This window comes from Lindgomyces ingoldianus (genome assembly GCF_010093535.1).
Source record: "Lindgomyces ingoldianus strain ATCC 200398 unplaced genomic scaffold BDR25scaffold_59, whole genome shotgun sequence".
In the NCBI taxonomy this organism is placed as follows: Eukaryota; Fungi; Ascomycota; class Dothideomycetes; order Pleosporales; family Lindgomycetaceae; genus Lindgomyces; species Lindgomyces ingoldianus.
In genome coordinates, this window is record NW_022985220.1 from 195925 (window position 1) to 217762 (window position 21838).

At 50.0% G+C, this 21838-nt stretch overlaps 10 protein-coding genes across 10 annotated transcripts in view; 5 read left to right on the forward strand and 5 right to left on the reverse strand.

The window, feature by feature from the left end:
• Positions 1-240, forward strand: part of BDR25DRAFT_329691 (NACHT-domain-containing protein) — a gene marked incomplete at both ends in the record, with an annotated part of 3604 nt that extends 3364 nt beyond the window's left edge. The window contains one exon of the mRNA XM_033692473.1: positions 200-240. Within this exon, the coding sequence (XP_033540310.1) occupies positions 200-240 (41 nt within the window). The remainder of the gene's footprint in view (positions 1-199) is intronic.
• Positions 241-1277: 1037 nt separating this feature from the next.
• On the reverse strand, positions 1278-2463 carry BDR25DRAFT_108753 (uncharacterized protein). The gene has a single exon (XM_033683538.1). The coding sequence runs from the start codon at positions 2347-2349 to the stop codon at positions 1645-1647; it is 705 nt and encodes a 234-aa protein (XP_033540311.1). The 5' UTR covers positions 2350-2463; the 3' UTR covers positions 1278-1644.
• BDR25DRAFT_108752 (uncharacterized protein) lies at positions 2464-3196 on the reverse strand. The gene has a single exon (XM_033683537.1). The coding sequence runs from the start codon at positions 3034-3036 to the stop codon at positions 2578-2580; it is 459 nt and encodes a 152-aa protein (XP_033540312.1). The 5' UTR covers positions 3037-3196; the 3' UTR covers positions 2464-2577.
• On the reverse strand, positions 3197-3634 carry BDR25DRAFT_108751 (uncharacterized protein). Its single transcript, XM_033683536.1, has one exon. The coding sequence runs from the start codon at positions 3597-3599 to the stop codon at positions 3357-3359; it is 243 nt and encodes an 80-aa protein (XP_033540313.1). The 5' UTR covers positions 3600-3634; the 3' UTR covers positions 3197-3356.
• A 466-nt stretch (positions 3635-4100) lies between these two features.
• BDR25DRAFT_329692 (RabGAP/TBC) lies at positions 4101-7126 on the forward strand (the record flags this gene model as incomplete). The annotated part of the gene is made up of 5 exons (XM_033692474.1): positions 4101-4145; positions 4218-4512; positions 4697-6009; positions 6065-7006; positions 7061-7126. The coding sequence occupies 5 exons, from the start codon at positions 4101-4103 to the stop codon at positions 7124-7126; spliced, it is 2661 nt and encodes an 886-aa protein (XP_033540314.1).
• Positions 7127-8122: 996 nt separating this feature from the next.
• BDR25DRAFT_319985 (uncharacterized protein) lies at positions 8123-9986 on the forward strand (the record flags this gene model as incomplete). The annotated part of the gene is made up of 4 exons (XM_033691869.1): positions 8123-8165; positions 8221-8511; positions 8566-9632; positions 9681-9986. The coding sequence occupies 4 exons, from the start codon at positions 8123-8125 to the stop codon at positions 9984-9986; spliced, it is 1707 nt and encodes a 568-aa protein (XP_033540315.1).
• A 192-nt stretch (positions 9987-10178) lies between these two features.
• Positions 10179-11170, forward strand: BDR25DRAFT_362822 (uncharacterized protein; the record flags this gene model as incomplete). Its single annotated transcript, XM_033696633.1, has 6 exons — positions 10179-10468; positions 10513-10683; positions 10726-10840; positions 10880-10966; positions 11014-11084; positions 11149-11170. The coding sequence occupies 6 exons, from the start codon at positions 10179-10181 to the stop codon at positions 11168-11170; spliced, it is 756 nt and encodes a 251-aa protein (XP_033540316.1).
• BDR25DRAFT_307762 (xanthine dehydrogenase/oxidase) lies at positions 11085-15740 on the forward strand. Its single transcript, XM_033690899.1, has 4 exons — positions 11085-11511; positions 11570-11773; positions 11824-15232; positions 15319-15740. The coding sequence occupies exons 1-4, from the start codon at positions 11287-11289 to the stop codon at positions 15528-15530; spliced, it is 4050 nt and encodes a 1349-aa protein (XP_033540317.1). The 5' UTR covers positions 11085-11286; the 3' UTR covers positions 15531-15740.
• Positions 15741-16320: 580 nt separating this feature from the next.
• On the reverse strand, positions 16321-17863 carry BDR25DRAFT_337846 (hydroxymethylglutaryl-CoA lyase). The gene is made up of 2 exons (XM_033693228.1): positions 17558-17863; positions 16321-17500 (listed from the first exon to the last, which is right to left on the reverse strand). Exons 1-2 carry the CDS (start codon positions 17810-17812, stop codon positions 16562-16564), a joined length of 1194 nt encoding a protein of 397 aa, XP_033540318.1. The 5' UTR covers positions 17813-17863; the 3' UTR covers positions 16321-16561.
• A 179-nt stretch (positions 17864-18042) lies between these two features.
• On the reverse strand, positions 18043-19576 carry BDR25DRAFT_184371 (mannose-binding lectin; the record flags this gene model as incomplete). The annotated part of the gene is made up of 2 exons (XM_033684239.1): positions 18043-18889; positions 19152-19576. Coding segments are annotated over 2 exons (1272 nt in total), but the record flags the coding sequence as incomplete, so codon positions are not given.
• Between the last annotated feature and the right edge of the window lie 2262 nt (positions 19577-21838).

The following is a 21838-nucleotide window of genomic DNA, read 5'->3' on the forward strand; positions in this document are numbered from 1 at the left end:
TGACCACACGGTCAAGATCTGGGATGCTAGCAGTGGCGAGTGCCTCCAGACGCTCGAGGTCGGCAAGACACTCGATAACATATCATTCGATATCACCGGCTCGTATCTTCACACTGAAATTGGTACTATTGCGATTGATGCGTCATCAGCTCCAAATATAACACTGGATGTAATAGGCGCTCAAAATCCTCAATATCAGGGCGTGGGATTAAGTCCGGATGGAGCATGGATAACATATAATACAGAGAACCTAGTGTGGGTACCCCCAGAGTATCGGCCGTTCCGTTCGGCCGTGTCAGGGAAGATGATTGGCACCGGGACTCAATCTGGAAAGGTATTTATGTACCACGTGGGGCTTAATGAATCTTGTGAATAAAGAACGCTCTTGAAAGGTAACTAACTAATTCTTATATATATATATTTTATTATATCTCTATTTCATAGAGGGGTCCGGGGAAGAGCAAGTATATATATTCAGATAATTTGCCACCAAGCATGAAGAATCCTCCAGAGTAGTCGCAAGATGATTTGTAATAGAAATACCTCTAAGCTTACTGTTAAAGACTTGCCACGCTTATGTCTCACGAGAAGCAGACGGTCGCGCTAGCAGGGAGAACAAGACAACCCTATCTGGTTGCAGGGTTGTGAAGCGACAATTCTGTGCCGTAGATGTTCTTCGGGAGTTGAGTTGGCTGACGGGAGGAATAGCTAAATTGAATTGTAAGGTGGCCTGCTTGCTAAGACTGTGAATAGCCATAGACCTAACAACCACTATTTCGCTGCATGTAAACTAGATATGATGGTTATACTTGATGTGCGGTGTTGTTTTATACTAGCTGAATTGGGGATGGCGGTACTGCCAACCCTACATGAATTTGCGCACAGTAATATTCATAAGGCTGAAGATGACTTTCTAGCATGACAACAGTTTAAGGCTCTAAGGTTTAGACAAGGCCCCATTATAAATGCTAAGAGTTAGTAAGAGCCTAATAGTAGTATTATAGGAGTAGAATGCTCGTTTAACATAAAAGAAGGCTTGCTGGAGCGTAGGCATGATAGCGACTACGCGAACGTAATTTTTAAGGGTAAGCTGCACACGAGGTTTAGGATTAGCCCTAGTATACGGGTTATTCAGAATTATAGAAAATATTAGCGTGCGCACAGATTTAGGGATGCTTGAAATTAAGTACCTCTTATATTTTCCGGTACAGAGGAGTTTCCGCTACACAGGGGGGAGTGTTAAAAAAATGTAGCTAGCTATTAGGAGGGGAATGTTGTTTACGCGTTTCGCGGGCAAATCGCAGGACGAAGTCTTTCTGGAGGAAAATTCATTGAGCTCGTGTTACTGGAGTAATTCTTGGCGTGCATACCAGCCTAGCGAATCATAGATGAAAAGCAGACTAAAAGGAGAGTGAGAACCTAGAACTCCTAAAGAATGTACATAGAAGATAGCTACTAAAAAATATGATAAGTATTCATTAGGGAGCGAATGTCAATTGACCCGTCCGGCAGCCCCCATCCCCTTCCTTGTTTCTGAAAACAGTCGCCTGAGAGAGGTAAATGGGAATACGTCTCCAAATAGACAATAGGCTATCACGACATCATGAGAAAGCTTCTTAATCGCACTGTTAGTGTTAGAAAAGACTAAGTCCCCCTCTTCGTGATAGTAACGAATGTCGCACTCGCCGTTGTGACCACAACAACCGGCTTACTCGTCACAGTATTAGTGCCGAGATTGGGATCCTGTTCATTGCCACTGGCCGCGGGTTTCAACGTTGCCGTCGGAACTCGAGCCAAGGAAGTTAACACGAATGTAGGCTCTGTGCTAATCACTACGGAAGGTGCGCCGTTGAGGTCGTTAATAACGATGTTGATGGGTTGGTCGTGTGCCGAGTCTGGGTGCAGGATGTCTAGGAATCGGACGCCGACTAGGATGGAGGTGTACCAGAGGGTTGTAAGGAAGAAAATTAGGGCGAGAGTCCATGGGAGGAGGAGGCGGAGGGATGGGAGACGACGTTTGGCCTTCTGGGACCTGGATGGGGTTCGGGGAGGAAGTTGGGGGGAGGGAGGAGCGTAGTGAGGGTGGTTGGTGTCGAAGGGCTCTTCACAGGGGATGAAGGCGCCTTTTTCATTTTTGGTGGAAAATGTAGAAAATTTCGATGTCGAAGTTGGCGAGGGGTGGTATTTTGAATCATTGTTCAAAGAATTGAAGATCTGCTTTGGCGTGGTGGGGTAGTCCTTTTCAGAATGGAAGGTCGAGCAGTACGTAGGTGCCGGAGAGGGGGGCTCTGCTAGGGTTTGACGGTCGGTGATGTCCGCCGAAGACCTGTGGGCGTTCGATGGCTTCATGATGTTTTGAAAGGAAAGTGGCAGATGGGGAAATGTAGAAATGCCAAGAGAAATCTTGAAATGGATAGGCTCAAGAAGAGAAATATCATGGGGCCAGCCCACAAAAGGTCATAAGATTAGAGCAAAGCCTTGTGTAGCAGGTGAGGAAATAGACTTGAACAAAGGAAGAGAAAGAAGGGGAAGTCTTCAGAGGTGTATCGCTCTTGTTCATGATAAGACAATGCCACCTTAGGTCCACTTCTCAGCAACAAAGAAACAATCATTGCATGGACGTTTCAGATCGTGCATGCAGCAATCCATTGTCTCCTGCGATTCTTCAAAGAATTTCTGCATGCTGCACGTCTGTTGCTGAACGTCGTGATAAACTTGCGATAGGTAATCACGCTTGTCTGGGAAAGTCGTTGTGTACCAGGAACGATTGGTGCGCACGAGCCAAGGTGAAGGGGCTAAAGTCGGTTTCTGGACAGGGGTTAGCGTGGCCACGCATTTGTGGCCCTGTGTTGTCGTGAATGGATTCTGGCTGAGAAAGGGAGTGCAGCTCTCGTCCGCACCCGGCGTCCGTCGTGCGAATGGCCGCGTCGCCTGCATCACTGTGAGATTTTGGATAGGGGGGGGACAGAAGAGGTCTTTGGCCAATGAAGGATACCGGGCTGGCCCTTTTGTGGAGAGGCGAGTGATCGACGACATGGTATTAGATTCGCCTTCATTGCGCAAGGAGAAGATCCTGGGACCAGATATTCAGATTCCCATATAGTGCTCTTCCAAGGGATTGTTCCGCTTGTGCTGAAGAGTTTGCTTTCCAGACCTACCCCGCGAGGCGATAGAATAAGAAGAGGGATCCTTCTCCGTGGCACGGAAGCCCAAAGAAGAAAAAGCCGGCCCAGGGCATGAACCATAGTCTCTCCCCTTGGTGGAAGTTACACGGTTGTCGACATCAACTGTCGGATAGAAATAACCGGAGCGTACCCAGGGCCGTCGTCTTATCATTGAAGGGCAGGATGAATGGGTTAGGCGACACCGCCCTTATTTGTGTCTCCATTGCCTGCCCGAATCAATCGACCTTGACACGCGACTAGAAGAGCTACCAGAAAGAAGGGTGCGTGGTGATATATCGTGCTGAGGAAATAGGTGAATAACGCCGTCGCGTGACGAGCAGCGGCTCGTAATGTGGCCGGAGGTTCGATGGGGAAGCGGCCTGTCGCCTTACGCCTCATTTGCGGCAACCTTAGCCATTGTTTCAGATTGAGCATGAAACAATCCTTTTGCTGTGGAAGGTCACAGCAACGTGTGAGCAACATCGATTTGTCGGCCCGTCGAAAACCCGGGTTCGAAGTGCCGTCTACGTTGAGCTGGTGTACTGGAAGCTGGTGCACTAGCAGCACTGCACATAATTCTCGCAGCATCTTGCAAACCACTGGCGGCCTCGTGATTACTGGTGCGTGTCTATTTTTGCATTTGTTCGAGCGTTGTGGTGGCTCCCGTGGTGGCTTCTGCGCCGCTAGCTGCAGTTCCTGGCTTGGCCTCGACTCTAATTCACCAATTTGTCCCCTCCGCAACTCGCCATCCACCACAAACATTGACCGCTCTCCCATGACCCGGCACCCTTGACGAGCACATTCCCCTTTCCTCAACATCGCAGTAGCACTTTCCGATATTCATACAGCCTTGAAAGGTGCCCTCTTTCCATCCCCCGGAACCGCGTTCCCACCGCTCCCACCATATCCCCCCGTCCCTCCGCATACCCCTGCAATATGGATAACCAGCCGGCGAGCGGCAACAGCTCTGATCGAGAAGGGGTGAGTGTCCCCTTCTGCCATATCTGGGGCCCTGGTGAATCGCCGACCGCTGACTGGGACTCTGACGAGCAGGACACATTTGAAGATGCCACCGAAATGAACCCCCGCCCGACATCCCACTCCGACCGCTCGAGGTCAAGATCTCTGACCGCCCGACGCACCTCCTCGTCTTCCACCGCTCGAGAAGGCCGAACTGACTCTCCGCCGCCCGGCATACCGAACGGAGCGAATGTCGAAGGGGAACACCACAATGGACACACTGATGCTGCAGAAGGGCATGCACTAGCATCGCTGGAGAAATCCCCCCTGCTCACGGCGCATAGGATATCGGTGACTTCTGACATGGATGACGTGGCTTTGGACGAAGGTAATCTCTCCCGCTCCATTCACGGAGGCTGTCCGCGTTTGTGAGGATGCTCGTTTGAGGGTTCACTCCAACCGGGAATCACGCGACATTGTGACAGTCACAGCAGATGTCGTCAAATGCGCCCCATTGAAGCTTCGGAGGCTGTTATGATGTATACTTATTTCAAGAAGCTAATGTTGTACAGACGGGGTAAAAACCCCTGGCCTCCTTCCCAAGTTACCACCTCGAGATACAACCGAAGGCGGCCTTCAAGGCCTCTCCGGGAAGATGTCCCCCGTCAAATTTCCTCCTCCGCCACCTCCTCCAGCTGCCTCAGAGAAACACAATTCCCTACCCGCAGCAGCCCCGCCATCTAGGAAACTGGCCAGTCCGTTTTCGTGGCTGACCAGAAATACCTCAAGCAAGAAGCCCGAATCTCCTCCTCTGCCGTCTTCCGAGCGAAGAAACACAAATGCATCCATAGCTACGGTTGGAAGCAACCCAGAGCTCACACTGAGCAAGATCGAGCATGAGGGTGAACAGCCGCCGAACAATCGCTCAAGCCAGAGCAGCCTGCGTGAACGCTTCAAATTCCTTCGCATGAAGGAAGAAGCTGGCATATCTATGGGAGATGAGGCAGGTGAACCTGGCCACGCCGGAGCTCTTGCTGGTCTCCTTGGACGAACGACAAGTATCGGACTGGGTGTTGGTAGCCCGACAAGCGTGGCAGAGGAAAAAGATGAACATGGTGCAGGAGTCCTATCTGGCCCAACCAGCCCACGGCCTGGCTCTCTTGGAAAGCAACCCTCTATCAACCCTAAACTCGCTCCTGGAACGGCCTCAGGAATGGCAGCAGGACCTGCGGATTCAGCTGAACCAGTAGATTGGGATCTTTGGCAGTCCGTCGTCTACGAAGGGCCAGCTGCTGTTGCTCGTACCAGCGCAGAGGAACTCAATCGAGCCGTCGCAAGTGGTATTCCTCAAGTTATCCGTGGTGTCGTCTGGCAAGCTTTGGCGCAAAGCAAGAACGAGGATTTAGAAGTTATGTACAAAGAGTTGGTTGCCCGCGGAACTGATAAAGAGCACATAGCAATCCAAACTCCTCACGTATCCCGCGGGGAGACCAATGGCATAAATGGAAAAGAGAAGGGCTCAGTCGCTTCGTCATCGTCATCAGTTCACTCTGACTACTCGAGTCCTGCTACTACTGCTGGAAGTACGAATGCTGCCTTGGCGTCACCCTCACTTCCAACGGACAGTGCCGAAGACATTGCCAAAATGCAAGCTAAATTTGCAGCAGAGAAAAAACAAAAGACCAAGGACGAACATGCCGCTCTCCAAAAGCTGGAAAAGGCTATTAAGCGCGATCTAGGCACTCGTACGAGCTACTCGAAGTTTGTCATGGCCGCAGGACTCCAAGATGGGCTTTTCGGGATTTGTAAAGCTTACGCCTTGTTTGATGAGTCCGTTGGATATGCGCAGGGTATGAATTTCATTGCCATGCCTTTGTTATTCAATGTGAGTGTTCTCCAGCACAAAATACATCTTCTAACTAAGCTCACAACCTCTGCAGATGCCAGAAGAAGAAGCCTTCTGTTTGTTCGTGCGGCTGATGAATAAGTATGGGCTCCGAGACCTATTCATTCAGGATATGCCTGGGTTGCACCTACACCTCTACCAGTTTGAGCGTCTTCTAGAGGATTTTGAGCCTGCTCTGTACTGCCATCTTCATCGCCGCGAGGTCAAGCCGCAACTCTACGCAACGCAATGGTTCCTCACTCTCTTCGCCTACCGGTTCCCGTTGCAGCTCGTCCTTCGTATCTACGATCTGATCCTCAGTGAAGGTCTTGAGGGAGCAATCCTCAAGTTTGGTATCGTCTTAATGCAGAAGAATGCAGAAACACTACTGGGAATGAAGGATATGTCAACCCTCACCACCTTCTTGAAGGAGAGGCTTTTCGACGTATACATTGACAAAGCACCAACGGCATCTTCTATTCTTGAGAGTGGATTCTTTGGCTCTAGCGGCGGTGTGGATAAAGAGGTGTATCGGGCAGATATGCTTGTCAGGGATGCTGTTGCTGTAAAGGTTACTCCTGAGATGTTGAAGCAGTATACGGCTGAATGGAAAGAACAACAACGGATTGAGAAAGAACGGGAAACCGAGCTGCATAGTTTGAAGGACAAAGTGGGCTTTTTGGAAGGCAAAGTACGGCAGCTTGAACACCGTGCCGAGCAGTCCGACACTGAGCACGTACAAGTGGCCTCGGAGTTAGTCAAGACCAAGGTCGAGAACGAGAACATGGCCGATGAGAACGAAACACTCAAGACTAAGGTTGAGGAACTCCAGAAGATTGTTGAAACCCAGCCTGAAGAAGTCGAGGCTAGGTTGAAGAACCAGATGGAGGACGTTATGCAAAAGAACATTGTCGTTCACAACGAGAATAGGGCGCTAGAGGAGCAAATGCAGGAAATGGAAAAGGAGCTTGTCGCTACGAAAATGCAATGGGCAACGGTAAGTACAATCACATTCAACTCCATATAAAGTCTAAACTAACGACGGGCGCAGATCAATGAGGAATACGAGGCCTTGAAGCAGAAGTGGAACAACATCACTCAGATGATGAGTCGATAATCCGTTGCCCGGCCCAGCCCAACTGACCTTGCTATCCTCACATTTGCCCCATTGGATATTCATTGGCGTTTGGATCTTCGTCTCCAAAAGATATCACGGCCCGTAATGTCTATCAAACCAGCATCTATGTTCTTTGGCGTCGAGCGCCTCCTTCACTCTGATTTCGTTTTGTCTATATTCATGAAGACCGACCCTGTGCACTGGGATCGCGCTTTAATTTTCTCTCTATCCTCTCGGGGCTTGCTGTAGCGAAGGCGGCTACTCATAACTCGCATTTTCTCTGTATACCCATGGCTTTGCGGGGGTCTCGGTAAACGAGCCTCCACGGATGGTATTTCTTCATTTATTTTGCTATGCAATCAGGCTAAGTAATCGCTGCATTGGTGGCGGCTATGGTGGATGAGGGGCGTTGTTGGGATAGATTGGATGGGGCCCTATTGAAGTAGGGAAAGACGCCTAAGTAGCGTTTCAGTCTGTAGTGATTGTAGGGATAGAGGAATGCATAGAGCACAGTTTCTGTTCTTGCAGTTAGACTCCCCCAACTCGTCCTTGCATCGCGACGAAGTAAACCTCTGATGCGGCATTTGCCGAATGACAGTTTGCTTAGAGGCGATAGTAATCATATGTTATGTCATCCTGCTAGCCCCGGAGATGCCTAGGCAGCGATCTCTCTTACCTGCCGACCCCGGACAGGTGTCGTGGCCTGTTACACACCCTTACTCCCTCCGAGGTTGAGGAAATCGACAAAGAAGGAGAAGGTGGCTGGTGAGCTAAGCCCGAAATGGCCTTAGCGCCCTTTCGTCTGCATCTCCAAGAAAGAACCTTTGTCGACTCGATTTCTCTCTCCTCAACTACGTCCGGCCACCCACCTCTTCGCCCTCTACATCCTCTCACCAAATCGAGTCTACTGCAAAGGCTGCCCTCTATATCCCTCTATATTTCGATAGAGCGAAATCGCTTGCCGCGAACAGTCACCCTTTCCCAGGCGCATGCACTATGGCTGCACCCTCAGACATCACTGCTATTCTAGCAGCTTTAGGTACATATCCCGTTTCACCCCAAAGGTAAGAAGCATTCACTGATTATCCCAACAGCTGCGCGACCTTCCGCCACGCCGTCGCAGACCCCACAACAACCACCTCCCACTCAGCAGCCGCCGTCACAAGGTCTGCCTCCGGGGTTCCCACCAGGTGCTCTGCAAAATCCAAGTCATCCTGCTGGTATCCCCGGATTCAATCTTCCACACCCAACGAGCTCAGGCAGCCTTGATCTGAGCGCAATACGACCCACAAACTCAGGTTCCGTTAGTATTCAGGATGCGTTGGCGAAGGCGCGTGGTTTCGCTGCCGAGAAAGGGCTTGCCTATGACGCGGGTCGCTCAATGGGTATGCCTCCTGCTGCTTCCTATATCCCTCATTTATTTAACTGTGGTTTCCTAGGCCCGAGGGAAGATCCACGCCTGAGTGGCCGTCCGTACCGTCGCTCACGGTCGCGTTCTCCACCGCGGCGGGATAACATGCGTGATAGTTACAATCCATATCGAGACGAACGACGAGAGGATCCGCGTCGGGGCGGTGCTGGCTATGGTAGAGATCGTTCCCGCTCACCTCGCGGACGCAATACATTCTCTCCCCCACGGGGATATGGCACGCGTGATCGTTCCCCTCCTCCAAATGACAACTCAGAGGTTGTTCTTATTGATTCATCTTTGGTTGGTCTTGTGATCGGTCGCCAGGGTGAGAGTCTCCGCCGCATTGAACAAGAATCAGGTACTAGGATCCAATTCATCACTGGCCCTGACAACAGTGGTCCACAACGGCAATGCAGAATCACAGGCAGCCCTCATGCTCGAATTGCTGCCAAGCGCGAAATTAACAGAATCATTGAAGAGAACGGTGGAAACCCTGCGCGTGAGACTGGCCGTAGCGCGCGAGGAGGTGGTGCTAAGACTGGCGGTCAATCACCTGCTCTTCGTGATGGCGAGCAGACTCTCCAGATTATGGTGCCTGATCGTACCGTTGGTCTCATCATTGGCCGAGGTGGCGAGACTATTCGTGATCTCCAAGAGCGTAGTGGATGCCATGTCAACATTGTCGGTGAAAACAAGAGCGTGAACGGGCTCCGCCCTGTGAATCTCATCGGAAGTCCAGCAGCCTCTGCTAGAGCCAAAGAGCTTATCCTGGAGATAGTCGACAGTGATACCAAGGTCGGAGAGGGCCCATCAAATGCCAACAACCCCCCTAGCAACAATAGACGTGAGCCGTTCGATCCTTTCAGTGGTGGCGCAAACAAGATTAACGACACTATCTTGGTACCTTCGGATGCTGTGGGTATGATTATTGGCAAAGGTGGTGAAACTATTAAGGAAATGCAATCCACTACTGGATGCAAAATCAACGTCTCTCAGGCTTCCGGAGCTGATATTGAGCGAGAAATCGGCCTGGTCGGCACACGGCAAGCTATTGAGGATGCTAAGAAGGCTATTTGGGACAAGGTCGATTCAGTGGTAAGTGTCGCTCTATCACCCCGACCATTGCAATCTAACCTTATGCAGAGGGAAAAGAACGGTGGTGGCTATGGAGGCAATAAGCGTGGCGGTGCACGAGATAACGGAAGCTATAGTGACTACTCACACCAGCAACAGCCCTCATACGGACAGTCCCACAGTGCGGGACAGAATCCGCCACAGGCGCAGATAAATGCACCACCCCAGGGAGAAGCTGGCGCCGCTGACCCGTATGCCATCTACGGTGGCTACCAGAATTACTTGGCTATGTGGTATTCGTCCTTTGCGCAACAGCAAGCACAGCAACAAGCAGCAGGCGGCCAAGGTGAGCAGCAACGGCCTCCAGGTGCCTAAGAGCTGCTAGATGTGTCCGCAGTGACGTTCATGCACATGTTGCTGAGACCTTGTCGATGAATGTTCGCTTGCCTGACCCGATGCTCTGGATCTTCCCTCATGTGGCTTGACTCTTCTTCACCGACTGGACTGCTCTCGACTCTCCTCTGATTTGCGGCGGACATCCTGCATTCGCCTTTGACTTACACATGGATGACTCGTCTGTCTCTGACTGCATGCTTCATGCTTCATACCATTTCTCGAAATTGTTTGCCGATGACATGGCGCTTTGCATACTCGGATCGGTTCTTGACCATCTTCGTCCACTGCCTTTTTAGCTGGTTTGATTACCTTCTATCGCCGATATTATTGGCTCTTTGGGTATCGGTGACAGCTACCAGTAGTAGCCCGACCAAGTACGTGTCATCGAAAGAACGGTATACGGATTTCTGCGCGAATGTGTTCTTCCAACGGATTATTCAGAGGAGCATAATGCTCTTTTGGTCAGCCTGCCATGCCATTAATCACGAACGACACAATGAACCAGTCTGATTATGCTCGCGGAATATGAAAAAATAGTTACGGTGCTCCTTTGCTGGCTACTTTGCACTGGGTTTTCTCTGGGCAGAAGTGTGGGCGACAAAATGGTGGACGTTTGCGTCCATTACTTGACGGCAGGGCCCCTGCCTAACCTCTTTTTCCCCCTCATCTTTCTTTCGTCTCTTTAGTGTAACAATATGCCCGTCGTGGGATCAAATAGTTGCATCAACATCATCCCCTCCTCTGATATCTGTGCTTGTCTAGATACATACGTGCTTTCCCCACGTGACGCATCGGATCTTTCCTGTCGTGGAGTTCCTCCCGATCAGGCAGAGGTGGCCGTGTATTGACCATGACATAATAGTGCATTTGAGTCGCATTTCACCGGCTGGAAAATTCCAGACACCTGCACATGCACATCCGAACTAAGCAAAGCGCTTGCCGAGCGTTTGCCCCTCCACGTAAGATGTTAGCGCCACGGTCATCGCCGGCTTCCTGCGCCGAACAGGCCTGTGGCAGAACGGGAAGGGGACAAGCTGTGATAAGAGTCAATTTACATTGCTTTTATTCGTTCATCCGGTCAATCCCATCTTTTTTTTCTGCAGTTTGACCTGCGCTGATCTCTCGACCGTCGTTGGGCTAGTCCTGCCATAATATCAAGCTAACATTCCCCACATTCAATCTCTCACACCTAGCTTCTCAGATCTTATATACTTCTCTCCCTCTCAATCTAGACGTTTTAGGCTAGGTTTCCTATCGTCTTGTACGGTAACTTCTCAGAATGGCGCCTGGCATCGTAGAGCCAGCTGTGCCACAAGAATCTTCTCATTCCCTATCTTCCCTCACCGGAGCTTACGATGATACCCTTCGCTTCTATTTAAATGGGACCAAGGTAGTTTTAGATTCTGCTGACCCTGAAGTAACATTGTTGGAGTACCTTCGAGGCATTGGCCTCACGGGAACGAAGCTCGGATGTGCTGAGGGAGGGTGCGGGGCTTGTACAGTTGTAAGCGTGCTGCTGAAAGACAAACGTGGGAAACCCGAGAGCACTGACGGTAGCTTAGGTTATCTCACAGTTTAACCCTACTACGAAACAGATATACCATGCCTCGGTCAACGCTTGCCTCGCACCGCTGGTCAGTGTTGACGGCAAGCACGTAATCACAGTTGAGGGGATTGGAAACGTAAAGCGACCACATCCAGCCCAGGAGCGGATAGCCAAGGGCAATGGCAGTCAGTGTGGTTTCTGTACTCCAGGCATAGTCATGGTGCGAAAATCTAAACCTGTGTTGCTTCATTGCTGACGTTAGCTCCCTAGAGTCTGTATGCCCTCCTTCGGAACGATTCCGATCCGAGCCAACACGATGTGGAGGAAGCTTTCGACGGAAATCTGTGTCGATGTACTGGGTACAGGCCAATACTCGACGCGGCGCAAAGCTTCAGCATCGAGAGAGTATGTGGAAAGGCTAAAGCAAATGGGGGAAGCGGATGCTGCAAGGATGGAGTGGATAGTGGGGACGGAGATTCTCAACCGATCAAACGATTCACTCCTCCTGGTTTCATCGATTATAAGCCAGATACTGAGCTAATATTCCCACCTGCTCTGCGGAAACACGAGTTCAAGCCATTGGCCTTTGGGAATAAGCGCAAGAGATGGTATAGGCCGGTTACACTCCAGCAGCTTCTCGAGATCAAAAGCGTGTATCATTCTGCGAAGATTATAGGGGGAAGCACTGAGACGCAGATTGAGACTAAGTTTAAGGGAATGAACTACTCTGTATCAGTCTTCGTGGGCGATATTTCGGAACTCCGGCAGTTCTCTTTCCAAGACGGTTACCTAGAAATAGGTGGAAATGTGGTACTAACCGACTTGGAGACGATCTGCAAAGATGCTATAAAACACTACGGAGAAGTCCGTGGACAGCCCTTTGCCGCTATCTTGAAGCAGATTAGGTATTTTGCCGGACGACAGATCCGAAATGTCGGAACCCCTGCAGGAAACCTTTCTACAGCTTCGCCTATTTCCGATCTAAATCCCGTCTTCGTTGCTTCTAATGCCACCCTTATCGCCAAGTCTTTGGATGAGGCTACCGAGATTCCAATATCTGCCTTCTTCAAGGGCTACCGTACCACCGCCCTCCCTCCAGATGCAATCATCGCCAGTATACGGATACCAGCAGCGAAAGAGAAGGGAGAGTACATGCGCGCATACAAGCAGGCCAAGCGGAAAGATGACGATATCGCAATCGTTAATGCTGCGATGCGAGTGACAGTAGATGAATCTCAGGTAGTCGAAAGTGTCGACCTCGTTTATGGAGGCATGGGACCCATCACGATTGCTGCGAAGAATGCTATGGTATTCCTCCGGGGAAAGAAGATCTCGGAACTGAAGACTCTTGAAGGTGTCATGAGTGCTTTAGAAGAGGACTTTGACTTGAGATTTGGGGTTCCTGGTGGGATGGCTACCTACCGGAAGTCTCTCGCCCTTAGCTTCTTCTATAAGTTCTATCACGAAGTCCTTATTCAATTAAACACCGAAGAAGCTCAGGTCGATGCTCAGGCTATTGGGGAAATTAATAGAGATATTTCATTCGGGCTGAAAGACCACAAGGCCGCGGAAGCCTACACTCAGAAGATCTTAGGCTCTGAACGACCTCACGTTGCAGCTATGAAACAATGCACAGGAGAAGCGCAGTATACGGATGATATCCCGTTACAGAAGAATGAGCTCTATGGATGCCTCGTATTATCAACAAAAGCGCATGCCAAACTCATCAGCGTCAATCCTGAACCATCCCTTGATCTCTCAGGCGTGGTGACGTGGGTTGACCACCACGACTTGGCTTCCCCCGAAGCTAACTGGTGGGGAGCACCTTCCTGTGATGAGGTTTTCTTTGCTGTCGACGAAGTCTGTACTGCAGGTCAGCCAATTGGCATGATCCTTGCGGACACTGCGAAGCGAGCCGAAATGGCCGCTAGATCTGTTGAGATTGAGTATGAGGATCTTCCAGCAATCTTCACGATTGAAGAAGCCATTGAGAAGGAGAGCTATTTCAGCCACTTCCGGTATATAAAGAAGGGGGATGTTGAGAAGGCCTTTGCCGAAGCCGATCACGTCTTCACCGGTATTGCGCGCATGGGGGGTCAGGAGCACTTCTATCTCGAAACACAAGCATGCCTGGCGGTTCCGAAGCTGGAAGACGGAGAAATGGAGATCTTTAGCAGCACACAGAATCCTGCCGAAACTCAAGCCTACGTGTCTAAGGTCACTGGAGTACCCGCAAACAAGATTGTCTCTCGAGTCAAGCGGATGGGAGGCGGGTTTGGCGGGAAAGAGACCCGGTCAATTCAACTTGCTGGTATTGTCGCGACAGCAGCGAAGAAGGTCCGACGGCCTGTACGGTGCATGTTGAACAGAGATGAAGACATTATGACTTCTGGTCAACGCCACCCATTCCTCGCAAGATGGAAAGTTGCTGTAAACAAGGACGGCAAGCTCCAGGCTCTTGATGCAGACGTCTTCTGCAATGGCGGGTGGAGTCAGGATCTCAGTGGAGCCGTGGTTGAGCGAGCAATAACGCATATTGATGGCGTGTATTCTATTCCCGCCATCCATGTGCGCGGGAGAGTAGCCAAGACTAATACCGTCTCTAACACAGCTTTCAGAGGCTTTGGTGGCCCTCAAGGAATGTTCATTGCGGAAACTTACATGTCAGAGATAGCGGACCATCTCAAGATACCTGTTGAGAAACTCCGTGAAATCAACATGTATACTCCCGAGACCAATATGATTACCCACTTCAACCAAGAGCTTAAAGATTGGTACGTTCCGTTGATGTGGAAGCAAGTCCAAGAAGAATCAAATTATGCCCAACGACGACAAGATATCGAAGAATTCAATAAAACACACAAATGGAACAAGAGAGGCTTGGCAATCATCCCCACGAAGTTCGGCATCTCCTTCACAGCGCTCTTCCTCAACCAAGCCGGCGCCCTAGTCCACATCTACCACGACGGCTCCGTCCTCGTGGCACACGGCGGCACGGAAATGGGCCAAGGGCTGCATACCAAGATGACTATGATTGCTGCTGAAGCACTCCAAGTCTCTCAAGACAACGTCCACATTTCCGACACCGCAACCAACACGGTCGCAAATTCATCGTCAACGGCAGCATCCGCATCCTCCGACCTAAATGGATACGCCATCTGGAATGCATGCCAGCAACTCAACGAGCGACTCCAACCTTATCGTGAGAAGCTCGGCCCAAATGCTACAATGAAAGACATTGCACACGCCGCCTACTTCGACCGCGTCAATCTCTCAGCGCAAGGCTTCTACCGCACTCCCAACATTGGGTACATCTGGGGCGAAAATACAGGGCAAATGTTCTTCTACTTCACGCAAGGCGTCGCCGCCGCCGAAGTTGAAATCGACACCTTAACTGGGGATTGGACTTGTAGACGGGCCGACATCAAAATGGACGTTGGTCGGTCCATCAACCCAGCCATCGACTACGGACAAATCGAAGGCGCGTTTGTGCAAGGGCAGGGCCTGTTTACGACAGAGGAGATGTTGTGGCATAGAGCTAGTGGACAGATTTTCACAAGAGGACCTGGCGCGTATAAGATCCCCGGGTTTAGGGATATTCCGCAAGAGTTTAATGTGACATTGTTGAAGGATGTGGAGTGGGAGAATTTGAGGACGATTCAGAGGAGTCGTGGTGTTGGTAAGAAAGCGTTCCCCTTTTGGCCTCTCTTTTAATCCTACTGCGAATCTTTCTGCTATACGATGGTGCTAATAGACCTTGAACAGGCGAACCCCCCCTCTTCATGGGATCCTCCGTCTTCTTCGCCATCCGTGATGCGCTTAAAGCTGCACGCGCAGAGTTCGGCGAATATGAAATTCTGCATTTGCAGAGTCCGGCAACGCCAGAGAGGATTAGGGTTAGTTGTGCGGATCCGATTCTCAAGCGCGCGTGGGTAGAGCCGAGGGAGGGGGAAAAGAGTTTTTTTGTAGCGATATAGATTGAGACTGCAGGGAGGTGCTTTTAAGTCTAAGGGATATCAAGACTGAGTGATAAGATGATGTATGGTTGCGGAAGCACACACTATCGTTTCGATATAATGGTGGATTTATTTCCGCCACTTATTGATGGAATTATCATTGTTTTCATTTGCTCATCGCCTCCCTGGAGCATTTTGAATAAAGAGCAGATGCCGAAACAAATAAGGGATTCTTCTTAACCAGGAGGATTTCCCCAACCTAGCTTTCTTCGTAAACGAAGATGTGATAAGGTCCATGAGATCTACAGAAAAGTGCGAATGCTGTGTATCCTGTATCCGGATGTTAGATGAAATGAGGTTGAGGCGTGACGCGGAATAGAGAAGGGGGGACCATACCGTGCTTTCAGTGACATCTAAATCTCCAAAGGGTTTCGTGAAGGTCTTTCATGGCGCCAGATATGGTATCTCGCTTAGAATCGGCCAATGCCGAACGCTGTTCCAGGTTGCTCCAGAAGGTATCGTTCTGCCCGTCCCTGATCCTGGGTCGCTCATTGCGGATGCTCCGGGATACCACATGGTGAGAGGTTCCTTAGAATTCGGAGCGGTTGAAGGGTTAGACACGTATTCACCTGCTCCCTAACAGTCTTCGACTTGCGTGCGCTGGCAAAGGAATGGTCATGGTCGTCATAAAATATCAATGCGACCAAGGAAAGAGAAGAAGTAGAACATAGGACAGAGATATGATCGCCACTAGAAAAATAAGAAGAGCGTAATCGGGAAATTATATACATATACATATATAATTCTTTTTCGGCGATAGATGGCGTGGAAACCGCCATTATCATTTACCAGGTAGTCGACTGCAGGTTGAAATTATATGACAGGAGTAAATAAAAGACGAGCTTAAGAGTTTTAGCGAGAGAATCTGATCACACTACCTGCCTTTATAATATCGATTTCCAGAGTACTTGTACAATAAGTGCAGTTAGTTTCTGCTGGGGATCAGGCTAGGTCGCCCCTTATGCCAGTCACCTCATTCGGGATCCAGGAAGCTAAGATGCTTTACGCAATTGAGCCAGCGTAGCCTTCCCTGCCCTACTCTCATTTGTCCTTCCAAGCTCCTGTGATATCCACTCTCCAACCTCTGACAGTTTCTCAATGTTGACCCCTGTCTTTGCACCCAAGCTATGAAAGAGGTGAACCAAATCTTCGGTAGCAACATTCCCCGTAGCTCCCGGACTAAACGGGCAGCCTCCTAATCCACCAACAGCAGCATCAAAAGTTCGGATGCCATGCTCAAGCCCAACAACTGAGTTTACCAGAGCCTGGCCGTAGGTGTCGTGGAAGTGGAGCGCTATATCACTCTTCTCCACACCGGCTGCGCTCAACGTCTTCAGTAGCTCTGCTGTTTTGGGTGCCGTGCCCATACCGGTGGTGTCGGCTACCGATATTTCGTCCGCACCCATCTCGAGCAAGCTAACGGCCAGTTCCGCCACTTTATGAGGGTCTACATTCGGTCCCTCGTATGGACATCCTAGAGCTACGGAAATGTATGCTCGTACATTTAGATCTAGCTCCTTTGCTCGCGACATTATTGGCTCGAATCGCTTCAGGGATTCTGCTATTGAGCAATTTGTGTTCTTCTGCGTGAATGTCTCCGTGGCTGCGGTAAATATTGACAGCTCGATTTCGGGGGCGGTTTCCGAGCTTGTAGAGCCTCGATCCTTGCCCGTCGCATCAGCACCGGAAGGGGCTGAAGGCGTGGGATTGGAGCCTTGAAAGGAGGTATTGAGAGTGGGTTCCTGGCTATTACTAGGAGATGGGGGCGGCGTGGGATATGTGTCTCGTTTCGCCGAACTCTGCGATTGCCAGACAGACAGAAAATTATCCAAGCCTTTGGCATTCGGGAGGAGGAATTGGTATGTTATGGGATGGGGTGCTCGAGGAGGCGTTCGTAGGACATGCTCTAGGATCTCTGAGGAGTTTGCCATCTGTCGTCTGCCGTCAGCAACATTCCCAAAGCTTCTAGGGTCATCGAGTGATCTAACCTGAGGAACCCACTTCGGAGAGACGAATGATCCTGCCTCTATTGTCTTCAGCCCGGTTTGCGCCAATCTCTCCACAAGCTCTATCTTCGTTGCCACCGGTATGGTCTGTTTCTCGTTCTGGAGCCCGTCCCTAGGGCCAACCTCCACTATACGAACATAGTCGGCGCGGTTGGTTGACGCGGTGGCGAACGTTCTTCGACACGGGTAGCGCGCAGCCAGTCGTGCTGAACGAAGACATCTGAGTTTGGACGACATTATGGAGGAGGGGTGAGTGCAATGGATGGAAGAGAGTTATGGCGAAGTGTGTTTTAAAGACGGGAAGCTCACGCTACGTGGGGGTTTTGCGGGGAAGCTTTTTACCTCCGAGCCGGAGCACGGATCGCTCACTGACCCGTGACCAAATCATTCACCCATCCTCATTATCGTATTGCTACTCTCTATTCACACCTCTAATGAACCCTTGGCCTTATTCCCCTTTCTCAAGCCTTCCCATAAACAAATCCCACCCGATCAATCTCATCTCCATCCCTCCCCACAAACCCAACAATCCCCCATCCATCCTCCACAGTCCGCACGACACATTCACTCGTCATCTTGCCTGCCGTCACGATCCTCCCCAGACTGCTGATAACCTGCATGTAAAAGATTCTTGTTGTATCATTATACTTCCCCTGACAAACTGTCGCCTGCACTAGTTTCTCCCCGCCATCTAGATTGAGCGTGTTCGCAGTCCCTCCTGTGCCACCGTGCGAGAGAGCCTGCCCGGACGAGAGAGTAATGGAGAGAGCATCGAGTCTATTTGCGCCGCGGAGAGTGATCGAAGCTACGGAGGGCGAGGAGATGGTAGAAAGGGCGGTAATGTCGTTGAAGTAGTCTCCATGAGGACCGCCGAAGAAATCCGACATGCGAAGAGTACTACTCGTCTTCCAGGAAACGTCCACAAGCACAGGATTGTGATCGCTTAGAACGTTTCCGTCACTTTGCAGAAACATGGATCCTGCATACTGAAACTTGGTCGCGTTCAATTGCAAGGCTGGACCACCTCTATACCAAACTTTGTCCACGATCTCGCAGGCGGTAGTGTTTGAAGGGTTGTCGCAAAGAAGAGCACCGGAGCCAGCAGCTGGGGCGGAGCCGGACCGTGCAAGTTGGACCCAGGCGTCTGTCATCCCGTTTTGAGAACTGAAAATAGAGGGGATGTCACCAGAGCGGGTGTAGCGTGAGTTGGAGTCACCGAAGACGAGGACTGCATTCCCGGTTGAGTACTGAGAGATGTGGGTCGACACTTGTGCAAGATTAGAGGCGCGAGCTGTAATATCATTGGGCTCGGTGCTGAATGGTATTAGCTTGCGACCGAGTGGATTGTTAGGTGCGACCGAGTCAGATTTGGGGGCTGGGAACTAGTAATGGTTGAATGAAGAGAGAGCAAGAGTCCAAACAGGCGTGGTGATCCATATCTGAAAGGTTGAAGACACAGAAGGGAAACACGCTGAAGCATTCAAGTGCTGGGAAGGATGGCTTTCGAGCCTTTGAGCTTTTGGATGGAGTAGGTAAACGACGACAGGAGAATATATGAAACAAAAAATGCACTCACCCAGCATCCGCATGCAAATTGTACGCATCGACCCAGACTCCCTCACTAACTCTTACCCTCATAAATGTGAATCCCTTCGGTGTCAAGCAATCGCTGCCACTCGTATCGCTGCACGTCGCCCACTTGGTCCTCTCAAAATCAATCCAGTCAAAGTTACTCAGCGTGTTCAGTCCATCCCCAAACGGCACACCCCCACTTGTTGCCGTCCGATATGGATGATTATCGTTGGCGTAGAGTGTGGCGTGGTAATTGAAGTCCTCTTGCACGTGGATAATGGAGAAGTTGTATGTGGAGAACTTTTGCCCGATCGTTTCCGTGTTGGTCGTTTTATCGCCGGGGACGTCGTTGCTGTTCAGAATGGCGGGGAGTCCAGCGACATTGAAGGAGAGGATGTTGAAGGTCCCGGATGTTGCGGGGGCAGCGAGGGTGGATCGAAGGAAAGATAAGAGAATGAATAATAGAGAAAGCATGATGGATTAGATTTTATGAACTCACTGCAGTGTGTGGAACACCTTGGGTGCATTGTATTGGGCGCATCGTACCTATATACCTCTTTGATCTGCATGGTATCCTGCTACACGATTAGCGGCGATGACGATAGTCCTCTTAGGAACATCTTGATCTGGATATCACGGCTAGGCTAGATGTCGGCTGACAGGCTTAATAAGGGCAATTGTATAGATCGCGCCGGGGAATTAGCCAATGCCAACCACGTTCTCTTTACAAAGCTTGTTGTAGGTACTTGGCAGCTTCGAAAGAATGCAGAGTAGTCGAAGATTTCTGGACTTTGGGTATGAAAGGGGCCAATTGCTGAAGGGTATATTGACATGTGAGTAACATGGATTCTCGGAGACTTGATTGCTGCATAAATTGATTGCGGAGATGTTTACTTTATCGACGAGGTGTGCCGTGATGTTCCCGGCTCGTGGTTGTGCTTCGGGCTAGCGTTCCCGAAGCGTGCTGGCCAATCAGTGGCGTTCACTCCAACATGCTAACACTAACACACTTGAACATTTGTTCAGATATCCCAAGAATTCCAGTATTTGATGGGGTACATTTCATAAGAGTACAGGCATTCTGGGACTTTCTCCCATGGTATAGAGTGACCTGTATTCTAAAGTTTGAGGAAAGGGCAAGGGATTTTGGACGGAATCGGAAGGTTGACACACACTGAAGTACATCACCAAGTATCTGATAGCATATGCAGGAAGAAATCTATATTACTTCCTTCCTAAACTTAAGCAATGAAGCTAAGAAGCTAATTACCCCAGATTATGAACCTGTTAGATAGGGTGGGCTTCCGTAATAATTGGGCTGGGGCGGAGCATCAGTTTCCAGGATAGACTACAAAGGATTCACTTTTGGTTCAGTCAGTGAGTGATAGTTGTCGTAAAGGATGGGTCGACGGACATATGGCAAGTGTCTTAGTAGCGCAGACATAGAGGTTTGATAGTCTATCAGAAAAGCCAGCGGGGTCTACGCTTTTTCAAGTAGTACTTTATTCTGCGAGGTATTTTTGGCAGGCTTCGGGTACTTTTAGTGAGCAGTACAGACTGCCTCCAGGGCCACCAAATACGCAGCTCACTGTCTCCCAGACTACCACTCCGATTCCCAAAGCTACTGTTTGCTTTTCCTCTATTCGAAATCTAGACAGTGCGCATCGCCACCGGATATACGATGACCTGATAAGTGGAGGTATGCTATGTCGCACAGGGTGATTCGTGAATATGGTTTAGACTATTTAATGACATAGTGGAGTTCTCGAAACCTAGGAAGTCGCTAAAAAGGGTGCCAAAATCCTAGAGAAAGAGAGGCAACTTTGCTTTGAGCTGTCGAATGTATGAATTATAGATGATAGAAGTCATGAAAAAGGAGTTGAAATCGCAATTCCAAGAATATTGGGCCCGTAAGGGATTGGAGGTCTGTAAGAGGGGACTAATTCGTACGAAAATTACAGAAACCCAGGCCGAGTGTTTGGAGGAGGCTTTGATGTTTTGGCAATGGTAGCTAGAGCGATATGCAGGATGACAAGCAGATCGTGAACGGCTCGTTGGAAATGATCAAGAAGTGGGCGAGACACCGGAGGCATTGAAGTGGAAAGCGGATACTGTCTCAGATGCCAACAAGATAAATAGGACAGCGGCTCCGACTCCACAGAGCCGTAATGACTCGGTAGTATCTCGCTTGAATGTCAAGGCGTAAACGACGGATGATAAGGGTTATTCTGGTCTGGAGCGAGTAATTTGATAAGTTGTCTTGAAGCCTTCGGGCACTGGTAGGCTTGTGGTGATGCTGTCGCGGACTCTGCTTGTCCTGAGAGATCTCAAAACTTTCTCGCCTTCCGACCATGAGCATCAATAGTATATCTACGGCGACATTTGTATGGCTGATTTAGCGGCTTAGCGAGATTTTCGCTGGCAGGGGGGGCCGTGCGCTCATCAACTTCCAGTATCCACCCATGTCCATTGCCCACCCTCCATGGGCGATATCTACGCTGCCACATGTGCAAATAGCCTGATTTTTGGTCTTATAATAGCTGCCAGGCTGCTCTAGCTTTAAAGCGCTGCAGAGCTGCATTATAATTGCTATTACGTTGCTAGGAACGCACTGTATGGCTGCTAGGTACCTCTTTATAAATGTTACAGTGTGACAGAAGTATACTGTGCTTGCACAGTATTCTAATAATG

Excerpts from the sequence above, each read along its gene's own strand:
- BDR25DRAFT_108753 (XM_033683538.1), bottom strand. The coding sequence starts at position 2,349 with ATGAAGCCATCGAACGCCCACAGGTCTTCGGCGGACATCACCGACCGT.
- BDR25DRAFT_108751 (XM_033683536.1), bottom strand. The coding sequence starts at position 3,599 with ATGCTCAATCTGAAACAATGGCTAAGGTTGCCGCAAATGAGGCGTAAG.
- BDR25DRAFT_307762 (XM_033690899.1), top strand. The coding sequence starts at position 11,287 with ATGGCGCCTGGCATCGTAGAGCCAGCTGTGCCACAAGAATCTTCTCAT. Across the intron at positions 11,512-11,569 it reads GGTGCGGGGCTTGTACAGTT|GTTATCTCACAGTTTAACCC; the intron begins GTAAGCGTGCTG and ends ACGGTAGCTTAG. Across the intron at positions 15,233-15,318 it reads TCAGAGGAGTCGTGGTGTTG|GCGAACCCCCCCTCTTCATG; the intron begins GTAAGAAAGCGT and ends GACCTTGAACAG.
- BDR25DRAFT_108752 (XM_033683537.1), bottom strand. The coding sequence starts at position 3,036 with ATGTCGTCGATCACTCGCCTCTCCACAAAAGGGCCAGCCCGGTATCCT.
- BDR25DRAFT_337846 (XM_033693228.1), bottom strand. The coding sequence starts at position 17,812 with ATGTCGTCCAAACTCAGATGTCTTCGTTCAGCACGACTGGCTGCGCGC. Across the intron at positions 17,501-17,557 it reads CTCCGAAGTGGGTTCCTCAG|ATGGCAAACTCCTCAGAGAT; the intron begins GTTAGATCACTC and ends GGCAGACGACAG.